At 43.2% G+C, this 13661-nt stretch overlaps 1 protein-coding gene and 1 long non-coding RNA gene across 2 annotated transcripts; one reads left to right on the top strand and one right to left on the bottom strand.

The window, feature by feature from the left end:
• Nucleotides 1-1034: 1034 nt before the first annotated feature.
• Nucleotides 1035-10891, bottom strand: LOC139418100 (adapter molecule crk-like). The gene is made up of 3 exons (XM_071167281.1): nucleotides 10347-10891; nucleotides 8654-9240; nucleotides 1035-3803 (listed from the first exon to the last, which is right to left on the bottom strand). The coding sequence occupies exons 1-3, from the start codon at nucleotides 10564-10566 to the stop codon at nucleotides 3669-3671; spliced, it is 942 nt and encodes a 313-aa protein (XP_071023382.1). The 5' UTR covers nucleotides 10567-10891; the 3' UTR covers nucleotides 1035-3668.
• A 442-nt stretch (nucleotides 10892-11333) lies between these two features.
• Nucleotides 11334-13195, top strand: LOC139419460 (uncharacterized). The gene is made up of 3 exons (XR_011635412.1): nucleotides 11334-11799; nucleotides 12173-12279; nucleotides 12554-13195. It is a non-coding gene; the product is annotated as an uncharacterized lncRNA (long non-coding RNA).
• Nucleotides 13196-13661: the final 466 nt, after the last annotated feature.

Raw genomic sequence — 13661 nt, 5'->3', positions numbered from 1 at the left:
ATAAAAATGGAAGAAGTTTGTAACCACCAAGACTCTTCCAAGAGCTGGCCGACCAGCCAAACTGAGCAATCGGGGGAGAAGGGACTTGGTCAGGGAGGTGACCAAGAACCCAATGGTCACTGACAGAGCTCCAGAGTTCCTCTGTGGAGATGGGGGAACCTTCCATTTCTGCAGCACTCCACCAATCAGGCCTTTATGGTAGAGTGGCCAGATGGACGCCACTTCTCAGTAATAGGAAAGACAGCCCACTTGGAGTTTGCCAAAAGGCACCTAAAGGACTTTTAAACCATGAGAAACAAGATTCTCTGGTCTGATGAAACCAAGATTGAACTCTTTGTCCTGAATGCCAAGTGTCACGTCTGGAGGAAACCAGGCACCACTCATCACCTGGCCAATACCATCCTTACGGTGAAGCATGGTGGTGGCAGCATTATGCAGTGGGGATTTTTTTTCCAGCGACAAGGTCTGGGAGACTAGTCAGGATCGAGGAAAAGATGAACAGAGCAAAGTGCAGAGCGATCCAGAGCACTTAGGACCTCAGACTCGGGTGAAGGTTCACCTTCCAACAGGATAATGACCCTTGGCACACAGCCAAGACAATGCTAGAGTGGCTTCAGGCCAAGCCGCTGAATGCCCTAAACTGGCACAACAAGTTTGAACCAGATCGAACATCTCTGGAGAGAACTGAAAATAGCTGTGCAGCGACGCTCCCCATCCAACCTGTCAGCGCTTGAGGATCTGCAGAGAAGAATGGGAGAAACTCACCAAATACAAATGTGCCAAGCTTGTAGCGTCATACCCAAGAAGACACGAGGCTGTAGTCGCTGCTGAAGGTGCTTCAACAGGGTCTGAATACTTATGTAAATGTAAGTTTTTTACATTTTTTAATACATTTGCAAAACAATGTCTTGCCATGTCATTATGGGGTATTGTGTATTGTGTGTAGATTGAGGAACAATAATAAATCATTTTAGAATAAGGCTATAACGTAACAAAATGTGGAAAAAGTGAAGGGGTCTGAATACAGTCCACAGTAGCCTTCCCAATCAATGTATTGACTTTATAAAAAAATATTAAATGTTGTGCAATGGGGAACTGTCATGCAGTTTAATGTCACATTTTCAGTTTGAGTTTCAGTCACATTCATTCATTTGTGCAAGTCTTTCTCGGTCATTGCTAATTACAGATTGCATAATTTCAAATTCACAAAATGCTTTGAAATATTCTTACACAGGGGCGACAAGGGTTGTTGGTTCTAGCAGTGACCCTGGTCTTGTTCAGTAGGGAGAAAACATTAAGACAGAGTGAAACTGGGAGGTACTACCTGAACTTGACCAATAAGAACACCGATTCCCCCCATTGCAAACATTTTGCTACATTGTACCCTACTGAACACAACACTGGTGCTTTCTGTAGAAGTCATAGTTCAATAATCCTCTTGCCATACTACTCCGTCACTGAACTCAGTTTATATCACAAACAGAGCATAAAACCATTAGACATTACTGTTCATTGTCTCATAAATACAATCCCGCTGCAGTCAACGCAAATTATGCAGGTTGCCCTCAGTGTTGCTTTCAATAGAGCAACCATATTGTCTATGTAGACTTTAACAAACATCTACATAGGGCTTGTTAATAGTCTAACTCTTACTTAGTATTATTAAAAAGCCTTGCAGCTTCATTAGAACTGGACTTGGAAGGAAAGGGGGGGGGGGGGGGGGTTCCTACTCTCTTGTGAGACTTGTGCACCTAGCAGGCCAATTCCCAGCACATATTTACAAAATACCACAGGATATAGTTGAGGGAGTAAGGAAAGAGTGTTTTGGCTATAATTGCTCCTTAAAACAAACAAAAAACATTTCCACAAAAATACTGATGAACTGAGCATGGCACTTCAGATCAGATTTTTTTCATATGTCTGAGGGGAAAAAATCTAAATAAATTAAAACAATTCAGACACGTGGTAGAGAGGACAAATCAACAGGCTCTCCCTAAATGACAACGATTGGCCTAAAACGCTCCCATATGCCTACGATTGGTCCACACACCCACCCATGTTACTATGATTGGCCAGTGACTATGTGCCTTTCACCCACAGTCCTTTAGCAATGTCGTCATCTGCATATGATGACGTTTAGCATCCTGCAATGCATCTGGCATGTCAGTGGCTTTGTGTGTCATAGCTGAGCCCAGAGGGTAGGTATTGGGTGAGGGTGACAGATTGGCACCAAGGGAGAGACTCTAGGGAAATTACTATGGTTGTGTTCAGGAGAGAGACATTTTGAAACTGGGAGGTACTACTTGAACCTGTCCAATAAGAAACATTCATTATTGTTTTCTGTTACAAAAACTTCAACACTTTCAACACTGTGCCTTACCAAACTCAACCCAGACCTAACTCGGAGCTCCCAGTTGAAACTAAGCGAGCAGAACTGAATTTAGTACATGTAAAAACGTGTATGTACTGTGTTTGTTACAGTCCGCATGGGAGGGAAACAAGCGGAGAGACCAAAGGATTAACGCTGTGGCTTTGTGTTGATTATGACAATGTGAGGTTCTGAATCATTTTAAATATGTTGACACATTTCCCCCTGCCAAAAAGGCCTTTGTATACAATAACACATACTCAGCAGGTGTATCTAGTGTCTTTGACATGGGGGAGGCCGGGAGGAAATGGATCGGACCATCATATAAATGAATGAGACAGGAGGAGATCAAGAGGATGGGAAAGGAGGGGACCGGGGCAGACCAAAGTAAGAGGAGAGAGTGTTCAAATATCTGCTTGGTATATTTATATACAAAGCTGTTGTTTGGCCATTGTATCTCTCACAACAATGAGGTGGACTGGACAAAGGCCACATACTTTACAGTCCTAAGCAATGTCTCCACTTACTCCCCAGACACAGACAAGACACAGTCATCATAGCATTTCAGAAAGTCAGTGATCACACAGGGCGGCGAGGGTCTGATCATGCACAGGGTAAAAAGAAACACACAAAAAAACATTTAACATAATATTTAGTATGTAAGTAATGGTGTCATATGTCATAATATTTTCCATTTAATTTCCGTACAAAAAGAGGACTTCGTAGTGTGGGGTTTGTAGCAGAGGGGGTTGGTTAGGGCCCCGTTGGTGGGTGTCCTGTGGTAACTTGTCCTATCTGTGGAGTGCAGCAATGGTCGGTTTCAGTCGCAGTGAGCGTCTTTCTCCACTAGAGGGAGTCAATCAGGAGTCAGTATGGCCACTCTTCTCCTCTAGGTCCCAGATTCCCTGTCCTGTACTACAAAAGGGTGATCCATGAGTCTGTGAGAGAAACCACATATACACCAGCGTCTGGTCCGTGTGCGGGCATGTGTGTGTGTGCGGACAAATATGTGTGTAAAGGACGATTTCATGCCAAACATAAACTCTGCTGTGTGTGTGTAGTGTATCAGGACTTCAATACTGGGGTAGAAGTGTAAATTATATTCTGTGTGTGTGAGTACTTCATATAAATAAATTCTCTCTCACACACATTAGCAACAACAGCGAATGAGTTGCAACTTCTGACTACTGCAGTCCGTATATCATGTGTTATTTTCGATCATAGGTGAAAATCACAGAGGAGGAATGGATTGGACTTATGTGAAGTGAGGAGTGTGGCTGTGTAAGTGTGTGTGTGTGTCTCAGCTCTCGTCCTCGGAGTGTTGGTGGTCCAGCAGCCGGACATGCGTAAAGGGAAAGTGGCCGCGCTTGCCCTTGCACTCGCCCTCCCACTGGCCGTTCACGTTGATCTTGGTCACTTTCACCATGTCTCCGACCTGCACAAAACACACACAGGTTAGACTATAGAGACAAATTGGGTAGAAGCAAGACCTTTTTGGTTAGGGGTCTGCAACGTGTGGCTCTGGAGCCGCACAAGGCTCTTAAAAAGCCCCTATGGGGCTCAATGATGTTCAATAGTTATTTAAAGCAGCCTAATCAATCAACTATAATAGTAGTAGAATTAATACATCAAATCAACTCTATTCACACTTGAACCACATTAAAATTATTTAGCCTAATTAGTTGGCTACAGCCCTTAGCCTGACGACTCACAGAGAGACAGTGCACGCCGCAGCAGGTGCCAATGGTGGGGGGAGGGGGGGGAGGGAAAAAAAAGTAACAACTGACCCCTGCTAGTTGACAAACTTGTAAATGCCATAGGTTATCTATCATCCCATCTGGCAGGGCCTGTCTTTACTGTATTAGGTTGAGGTAAAGAAGCTAGCTATGATTGCCCGATATTAGGTAACCAGCTTGCTAGCTATGCCAGTTGAGGCTATTTTGCTGCGCTCCTTGTCCTCTACACCAACTCCATTCATTAAAAACAGCAGCCTAACTTTTGGTTGCTCGTTGTAACCTACTTCTCATTTAGCTAGCTAACTTCAATTTTTTAAATTTGCATTAATTTGAGACCTCCCACTTCACAGCCTCCGACTGTAGTGCCAACAACAAAAAACCTGTGTAGGCAAAAAGTATTTTGATTGTAAGTCATAACTCCATTCAAAAGTTTGTTTTATTAGATTAAGAATTTCAAATATCATAGCATATGTGTGTAACAACGTCAGAATGATTGGATTTAATTGAGACAAACTTTTCATTGTAGGCCTGTGACCCCCCCTCAAATAAATACTCTCACAAGTATTCTAATACTAAATGTGCCCATCCATACTGACAAGCACAGTAGCCAAACTCTTTATTTTGTTTCGCTAACCCAGGCCAGGGTTGGGGTTGCTTCCATTTCAAATACACTCAGTTCATGAACAGTTTCAATTGGAAATCAATGTGAACTACCGGTATGTCCACTGACTGACCAATATTGGTATGGAATTACCCGAACCCTGATTGTGTAGATCAGCAGCACAGTCCTACTAAGCCTTTACCTTGGGATACACACTCTACGCCAATTCCCCATCATTCACTATAATCTCTGTTGCTTCACCTTTTTTTTTTTTTTAATGGTCTAAAATTGCACCCTGACCTATTCCTTAGATGGTGCACAACTTTTGACCAAAAGCAGTGCACTAAATAGGGAATAGGGTGCCATTTGGGACAAAACCCATGTTCCTCTCATGACATACAGTTATACCTGCAGGTGTGGTACTTCACAGGAATGCTCTTTATCAACTAGAGGTCGACCGATTAATTAGGGCCGATTTCAAGTTTTCATAACAATCGGAAATCATTTTTTTTTTTTTTTTTTTTTTTTTTAACTAGGCAAGTCAGTTAAGAACACATTCTTATGTTCAACCTAGGAACAGTGGGTTAACCTCTTGAAGCAAGGGGGCAGTATTTTGATGTTTGGATAAAAACGTTCCCAAAGTAAACTGCCTATTTTTCAGGCCCAGAAGCTAGAATATGCATTTAATTGGCAGATTAGGATAGAAAACACTAAAGTTTCCAAAACTGTCATAATATTGTCTGTGAGTATAACAGAACTGATATTGCAGGCGAAAACCTGAGGAAAACCCAACCAGGGAATGCTGTTATTCTGAAATCTCTCTTTTCCATTGCAAGCATATCCTCCATAAAAAGGGATATCAACTAGATTCCTTTCCCTATGGCTTCCACATGGTGTGAACAGTCTTTAGACAGTTTCAGGCTTTTATTCTGAAAGCTGAGAGCTGTCCTCACATAATCGCATGGTATGCTTTCACCGTAAATCCTTTTTGAAATCTGACACACCGGGTGGACTTACAAGTTAAGCTGTGTTTTGGTGTATTGCACTTGTGATTTCATGAAAATGTTATATTTTTAGGAATTTAATTTGAATCTGGCGCTCTGCAATTCACCGGATGTTGCAAATGATCCCGCTAAAGGGATCGGTGCGCCAAGAGGTTAACTGCTTTGTTCAGAGGCAAAACGACAGATTTTTACCTTGTCAGCTCGGGGATTTAATCTTGCAACCTTACAGAGTTAACTAGTCCAACGCTCTAACCACGTGCCTCTCATTGCACTCCACGAGGAGCCTGCCTGTTACATGAATGCAGTAAGAAGCCAAGGTAAGTTGCTAGCTAGCATTAAACTTATATTATAAAAAACAATCAATCATAATCACTAGTTATAACTACACATGGTTGATGATATTACTAGTTTATCTAGCGTGTCCCGCGTTGCATATAATCGATGCGGTGCGCATTCGCGAAAAAGGACTGTCGTTGCTCCAACATGTACCTAACCATAAACATCAATGCCTTTCTTAAAATCAATACACAAGTATATATTTTTAAACTTGGATATTTAGTTGATATTGCCTGCTAACATGAATTTCTTTTAACTAGGTAAATTGTGTCACTTCTCTTGCTTCATATGCAGCAGTTTGGGCCGCCTGGCTCATTGCGAACTGTGTGAAGACTATTTCTTCCTAACAAAGACAGCCAACTTCGCCAAACGGGGGATGATTTAACAAAAGCGCATTTGCGAAAAAAGCACAATCGTTGCATGACTGTACCTAACCATAAACACCAATGCCTTTCTTAAAATCAATACACAGAAGTTTATATTTTTTTACCTGCATATTTAGCTAAAAGAAATCCAGGTTACCAGGCAATATTAACCAGGTGAAATTGTGTCACTTCTCTTGCATTAATTTCACGCAGAGTCAGGGTATATGCAACAGTTTGGGCCTCCTGGCTCGTTGTGAACTAATTTGCCATAATTTTACGTAATTATGACATAACATTGAAGGTTGTGCAATGTAACAGGAGTATTTAGACTTAGGGATGCCACCCGATAGATAAAATACAGAACAGTTCCGTTTATTTCACTGAAAGAATAAACGTTTTGTTTTCGAAATGATAGTTTCCGGATTCGGCCATATTAATGACCAAAGTCTCGTATTTCTGTGTGTTGTTATGTTATAATTAAGTCTATGATTTGATATTTGATATAGCAGTCTGACTGAGCGGTGGTAGGCAGCAGCAGGCTCGTAAGCATTCATTCAAACAGCACTTCCGTGCGTTTTGCCAGCAGCTCTTCGCTGTGCTTCAAGCATTGAGCTGTTTATGACTTCAAGCCTATCAACTCCCGAGATTAGGCTGGTGTAACCGATGTGAAATGGCTAGCTAGTTAGCGGGTTGCACGCTAATAGCGTTTCAAAAGTAAATCGCTCTGAGACTTGGAGTAGTTGTTTCCCTTGCTCTGCATGGGTAACGCTGCTTCGAGAGTGGCTGTTGTCATTGTGTTCCTGGTTCGAGCCCAGGGAGGAGCGAGGAGAGGGACGGAAGCTAGACTGTTACACTGGCAATACTAAAGTGCCTATAAGAACATCCAATAGTCAACGGTATATGAAATACAAATGGTATAGAGGGAATTAGTCCTATAATAACTACAACCCAAAAGTTTGTACCTGGGAATATTGAAGACTCATGTTAAAAGGAACCACCAGCTTTCATGTGTTCTCATGTTCTGAGCAAGGAACTTAAACGTTAGCTTTCTTTCATGGCACATATTGCACTTTTACTTTCTTCTCCAACACTTTGTTTTTGCATTATTTAAACCAAATTGAACATGTTTCATTATTTATTTGAGGCTAAATTGATTTTTATTGATTTTATATTAAGTTAAAATAAGTGTTAATTCAGTATTGTTGTAATTGTAATTATTACAAATACATTTTCTTAAAAAAATATATATATATATATATATATTTTTTTTTTAAATCGGCAGATTAATCGGGATTGGCTTTTTTGGTCCTCCAATAATTGGTATCGGTATCAGAGTTGAAGAATCATAATTGGTCGATCTCTATTATCAATACTGACAAATTGGACTCTTAAACTGCAAGCTATGAACTGTGAGGCAACCTTTGTTCGGGCATTGCCATTTCTACTGTACGACTGGCAACCTTCAAACAGCTTCTAATCTTAAAGGGATAGTTCTACAAAACTACATATGTATGTGGAGCTGAACTATACCTTTAATAGGTATTTAATAGGCGTTTGTCTTATTTTGGCTGTTTGTTTCTCTACTTAATTATACAAGAGGAGTAGAAGAGCACGAAAAGTGTAGTCTTTGGTACAGAGAGGGATGAAGGTGAGAGAAATAGAAAGAGAGGGTGCACTTCTTCATCTCTAATCTGTATTTGATAACCAGGACAGTGACCTCTCTGACTCCAGCCAGCCTCATTTATTCATCGTGTTATTATTTTTTAACTGCATTGTTCGGAAGGGCTCGTAAGCAAGTATTTCATGGCCCGTTCTGAAGGTTGGGCCCAGGCGTGTTGACAAAGGGCTGAGCATACTTGCCCGACTCCCCTAGAGGCAGGTAGGGCAGCTGGGGCACTGCTCCGTCCATAGTACTGCCCCCACTATAATTTATATATATTTTTTTACTTTGCATCGTTGTATTTAGCGCATGTGACAGTACTAGCTCTCCTCTCGGTCTGCTTTTCTCTATATGCATGAACCCATTATACATGTCATTGTGTATGTGTGTGTGTCTGTGTAAGCATGCAAGTGTGCCTGCCCACATGTGTATGGATGGTTGTGTATACTTACAGGAAAGAGTAAGCAAATACAGCAGCAGCACCCTGGCTCTCTGAGCAGAGAGAACATATAGGGGACATGAAACAGAAAAGAGGGAGAGAGTGCCATGAGGCACAGAGGAAGGCAAGGGGGTGAACCAATACCTCCAAGGCGAGGGCCGTCTTGTCGTAGGCGTTGGGCACCCTTTTCTGAATGGCGCGGGCATAGACGGGCCCGTTCTGCAGGTTGGGCAGGGGAGTGTTAACCATGGGCTGGGCATACTGGCCTGGCTCTCCCAGAGGCGGGGGCAACTGAGGTGCTGCTCCATCTGTAGTGCTGCCGCCAACACCCGCCGGCCCTCCCGCCACCGAGGTGGGCGAGGCGGGTCGGTACTTCTCCACATAGGGTACGGGGATCATGCCGGCGCGGCACTCCTGGTTAGCCGCGTTCCACCACTGCTCCTCAGGCTTCTCCAGCACACGCAGCACGTCACCCTTGCGGAAGGGCAGGTCCTCCTCGTCGTTGCCGGGGAAGTCGAAGAGGGCGCGAACAAACTCTGCCTCCTGCGGGGCGCTGCCCGATGCAGTGGGAGGGGCGGTGGCGGCACAGCTCACAAAGCTAGTGTGCTTGGCCTTGCTGATGGGCTCGATCAGCGTGGTGGTGTCCAGGTAGTGGATCTTGTAGAACTCCAGAAGGATGGGCAGGGCGTCAAACTCCTGGTCCCCGATGCGGAACCGCGGAGGGGCCAAACCTGGATGGCGAGAGGATGACAGTTTTATTTTTTTAATTCTCTTGGAACCCTGAGGCTACTGAAACTTAAAGTGCCTCACAGCTGAGCATTCTTCTGACAATCGAGTCCTAACAAAACAATTAGGCTTAAGCCAAGGACTTAGCTGAAATAGTTTGTTTAAGCCTCCCACGGCTTCACATACAGCATGTATACACTCCCTGTCACAACTTTTGCAAGTTTATTAAGAAAAACAATCTGCTCCAGAAGATATAGACCTACTCATTCGATAGTTTTCAATTCAATTTGACAGCTTTTCTAATGGTCACACACTCGCAAAGCCTGCAAGTTAGGACATGTATGGTGAAATTTCCAAAAGGAAGCAGCCTAAACAAATAAAAAAGTACTGTGTGTGTGTGTGTGTGTGTGTAATCAAAACAGGGCAGGACCACATGCATTCCACACACACCATTCGAGAACAGTCATCCTTCAATTGTGACAGCATGTCCATTCATTCATAGGATCAGCCCAATCCGACCACTCACTCACTTTCTACCTGGCTCTTACTAAAGACAAAGTACCGAAAGCCTGCAGCTGACAAAACTAAACAAAGACATTTAAAAACCCACCATTACTACGGTTACAAAAACCACAGCCAGGTATGTGTAGCAAGGTAAACACACTACAAAATCCCTAAATAAATACTGTATTTCCAAATCTTGGTGACTGTTCAAATTTGAGCTCACTAGCGAGCCCAGACCACGACTATAAGTTAATTGACACAAACTACATAATGACTGTCAAGTAGTTAACATAACTAGGGGGTTACTTGTTTCTGTGCATAGCCATAGTTTGCCTTCCGTTCCAACAGCTAGCTTCAGTCAAGTAAACAAGAATGATAGCTAGCTACTGATACTAAGTGTTCATAGTGTAATACAGTTTTCAAACGTATACTCAATTTTGTTTAGCAAACTAACATTAGCTATGTCTGGTGTAGCCAGCCGAACTAAATTATCTTAAACGTAGACGTAGTTATGTACCGCTAGCTAGCGCCCGCTAGAACTGGGTCAGTGGCGTTTTCCCACGTTAGCGTGCTAGTATGAGACAGTAAACTAGTTATCTAATCTTACCTGATCCAGATTGCCGGTTGTTGCTGATGCTGTTGATTATATAATGTGATACTTTTGAGTTCTCTGAGACGGATAGCACGTAGTCCCCGGGACTGGTAATAGAGTCTCTGACGAGAAACACGCCATGTCTCTGACCCTGCAAGAGGAAAACCGCCTCCTGTCGGCTCAACCTTCCCCAGTACCAGCTAGCACGATCCTCCGCATCAAAATTCCCGGCCATTACTGCAAATCCACTCCGAGGCCTTCCCCTTGCCTCTCCCTGTCCACAACTAGGATTCAACTCATACAACTTTGTTTCACTGTAAGAACACGCTCCGGGAAAAGACACGGCATCGATACCGCTTTAAACCGTTAGATGTATATAAATGTAACCGACTACCACAAAACAATACTGTCCCCCCCTTAAGAATTAATTGTTGCAACCAGAACTATATAATGTATTTATCAAGGCGTTTTTAAATTAAATCTGAAGTCATTTGCAACGTGAAACTCAGGGGCTGAAATGGCGGATCTTGGGGTAAAGGTTGACTTCATCCCCCTGGATTTAACTGGGCGTAGTTTGTCACGATGGGGCATGTCCGCTAGAGGCTGCCACTGAGGTATGGAATGTCATGATGGGCATCACATCCATCCATTTTGAGAAGGTCGAGAAATGTTGATCAGTCAAAGGTTCACATGCTCTGACTTCAAAACTCAGCTGGCTGCTTGTTAAATATTACAATACCAGGTTATTTCGCCTGGACCGAAATATTTTGTTATTGACAAGTAAAAAATAAGAAGACGAATATGCCGTTTCAACAATTTGACACTAGATGTCATTCAAATGTCACTCCTGAACGCCAAGGTAGGTGTGGTGAGAACTCGTTCTGGTGGAATACGAAGACACGAGCGCTTATTTCAAAGAGCGCTCCGTAAGCCACGCCCCAGTGGGTAGAGCTGGACATGTTGAACTGGATCACGTTTTAATACGATTAAAAGACTCTCATTTTACAGTGGGTCCGCCATGGTTCTGTGTAGCTTAGTTATGCTGATATATTTCCAGTTATTTTTTTCTTTGACGTAGTAAGTAAAACATGGAAACAACAACGATCGAGTCACAGACAGTTCGCAGTAGAACATAACAGAGAAGGGCATCGTTTACTACTTAAATTATTGGGATCATCTGGTTATCGCCAGTGTTTGGAATATGACGAGCTCGTTGACAAAACAGACCATGAGACGTCTTTTTTACACCGATATTTATTTGTTAAAGGTCCGCGGTGGGTCGGTGTAAACTATGCGATTAAATTGGAAGAACGTTTATAGCAGTGAATGTAATCTATTAATGTACTTTTATAGAATTTTTAAGTAGCAGCCATACAACAGCCAGGGAAACTTATTGTACTCACTCTCTAACATTCCGATTTTTCTGCCTGACTGGCGCTCATTATCTGAATTTATCCATGATTTCCAGGTAATCACAACAAAACTACTTATTTTGCTCAAATAGAGATAATTAAATGGTGTTTTCTTTGAAAAGATTGGTCAGCCCAGAATACAACATTCTGTTTTCTGCATGAGTTTGGCGCTGTTTATTGCAATTTTCTGGATTGTCTTGTGATCAGAATAAAACGTAAATATTGAAGACTCATCTCTTCAGTAGGTCCTATGATTGAGTGTAGTCTGGCCCAGGAGTGTGAAGGTGAACGGAAAGGCACTGGAGCAACGAAACGCCCTTGCTGTCTCTGCCTGGCTGGTTCCCCTCTCTCCACTGGGATTCTCTGCCTCTAACCCTATTACAGGGGCTGAGTCACTGGCTTACTGGTGCTCTTCCATGCCGTCCCTAGGAGGGGTGCATCACTTGAGTGATCTTCCTGTCTGGGTTGGCGCCACCCCCTTGGGTTGTGCCGTGGCAGAGATCTTTGTGGGCTAAACTCGGCCTTGTCTCAGGATGGTAAGTTGGTGGTTGAAGATATCCCTCTAGTGGGGTGGGGGCTGTGCTTTGGCAAAGTGGGTGGGGTTATATCCTGCCTGTTTGGCCCTGTCCGGGGGTATCATCGGATGGGGCCACAGTGCCTCCCGACCCCTCCTGTCTCAGCCTCCAGTATTTATGCTGCAGTAGATTGTGTCGGGGGGCTAGGGTCAGTCTGTTATATCTGGAGTACTTCTGTCTTATCCGGTGTCCTGTGTGAATTTAAGTATGCTCTCTAATTCTTTCTCTCTCTGAGGACCTGAGCCCTAAGACCATGCCTCAGGACTACCTGGCCTGATGACTCCTTGCTGTCCCCAGTCCACCTGGCCGTGCTGCTGTCCAGTTTCAACTGTTCTGCCTGCGGCTATGGAAACCTGACCTGTTCACCGGACGTGCTACCTGTCCCAGACCTGCTGTTTTCAACTCTCTAGAGACAGCAGGAGCGGTAGAGATACTCTAAATGATCGGCTATGAAAAGCCAATTGACATGTTCTCCTGAGGTGCTGACCTGTTGCACCCTCGACAACAACTGTGATTATTATCATTTGACCCCGCTGGTCATCTATGAACATTTGAACATCTTGGCCATGTTCTGTTATAATCTCCACCTGGCACAGCCAGAAGAGGACTCGCCACCCGTCATAGCCTGGTTCCTCAAGGTTTATTCCTAGGATCTGGCCTTTCTAGGGAGTTTTTCCTAGCCACTGTACTTCTACAACTGCATTGCTTGCTGTTTTAGTGTTTCTGTACAGCACTTTGTGACATCAGCTGATGTAAGAAGGGCTTTATAAATACATTTGAAATTTGATATAATTATTTACTCAACTACAGCTTGAAATAGTATTTCTTTAAAAAGATGCGCCTGGCTGACATGGACTGTTTCCTTACCTTATTCCCTTTGTGGTTATCCCTGGTTGTTGGTTATTTACCAGGTAACAAGTGAAAATGAAACAAGGACCGAAGCAATAGGCTCCTTATTTTACTCAACTAGAGGGTTTCTTTGAAGAGATTGTCCATGGCTGACTTTAAAAATACATTAAGGGGAAAGGATCCACAGAGAGGCTGATTATCTTTCTGCACATCTCTTTATGTCCAATGCTGGCTGCCATTGATATCATTACACAGGGGCACAACTTTGATTTTTAAAGTGTGAGGGACATAACCTGGCGAGGGTCTGGGGAAGGACTTTTTTTGGCCATCTAAAGCTACTTTCCTGCATTTCTACACAATCCAATATGTTGTATTTCTGTCTGTAATAAAGCCCTTTTGTGGGGAACAACTTTGATTGGCTGGGCCTGGGTGATGCCTGTGAAAGTTATGAACCCCCCCATCCCCGTTATATCATATGGTTATTATTCTTATGC

Source organism: Oncorhynchus clarkii, chromosome 10, assembly GCF_045791955.1.
Source record: "Oncorhynchus clarkii lewisi isolate Uvic-CL-2024 chromosome 10, UVic_Ocla_1.0, whole genome shotgun sequence".
Classification (NCBI taxonomy): Eukaryota; Metazoa; Chordata; class Actinopteri; order Salmoniformes; family Salmonidae; genus Oncorhynchus; species Oncorhynchus clarkii.
The sequence above is the reverse complement of the archived record's forward strand: the minus strand, read 5'-3'. Positions and strand labels throughout refer to the sequence as shown.

What these genes read in the sequence shown, in the direction of transcription:
- LOC139418100 (XM_071167281.1), bottom strand. Translation starts at nt 10,566, where the DNA reads ATGGCCGGGAATTTTGATGCGGAGGATCGTGCTAGCTGGTACTGGGGA. An exon ending in CAACCGGCAATCTGGATCAG is followed by an intron (nt 9,241 to 10,346) that starts GTAAGATTAGAT and finishes CTCGCCATCCAG; the next exon opens with GTTTGGCCCCTCCGCGGTTC. An exon ending in AGACGGCCCTCGCCTTGGAG is followed by an intron (nt 3,804 to 8,653) that starts GTATTGGTTCAC and finishes TGTTTTGTGCAG; the next exon opens with GTCGGAGACATGGTGAAAGT.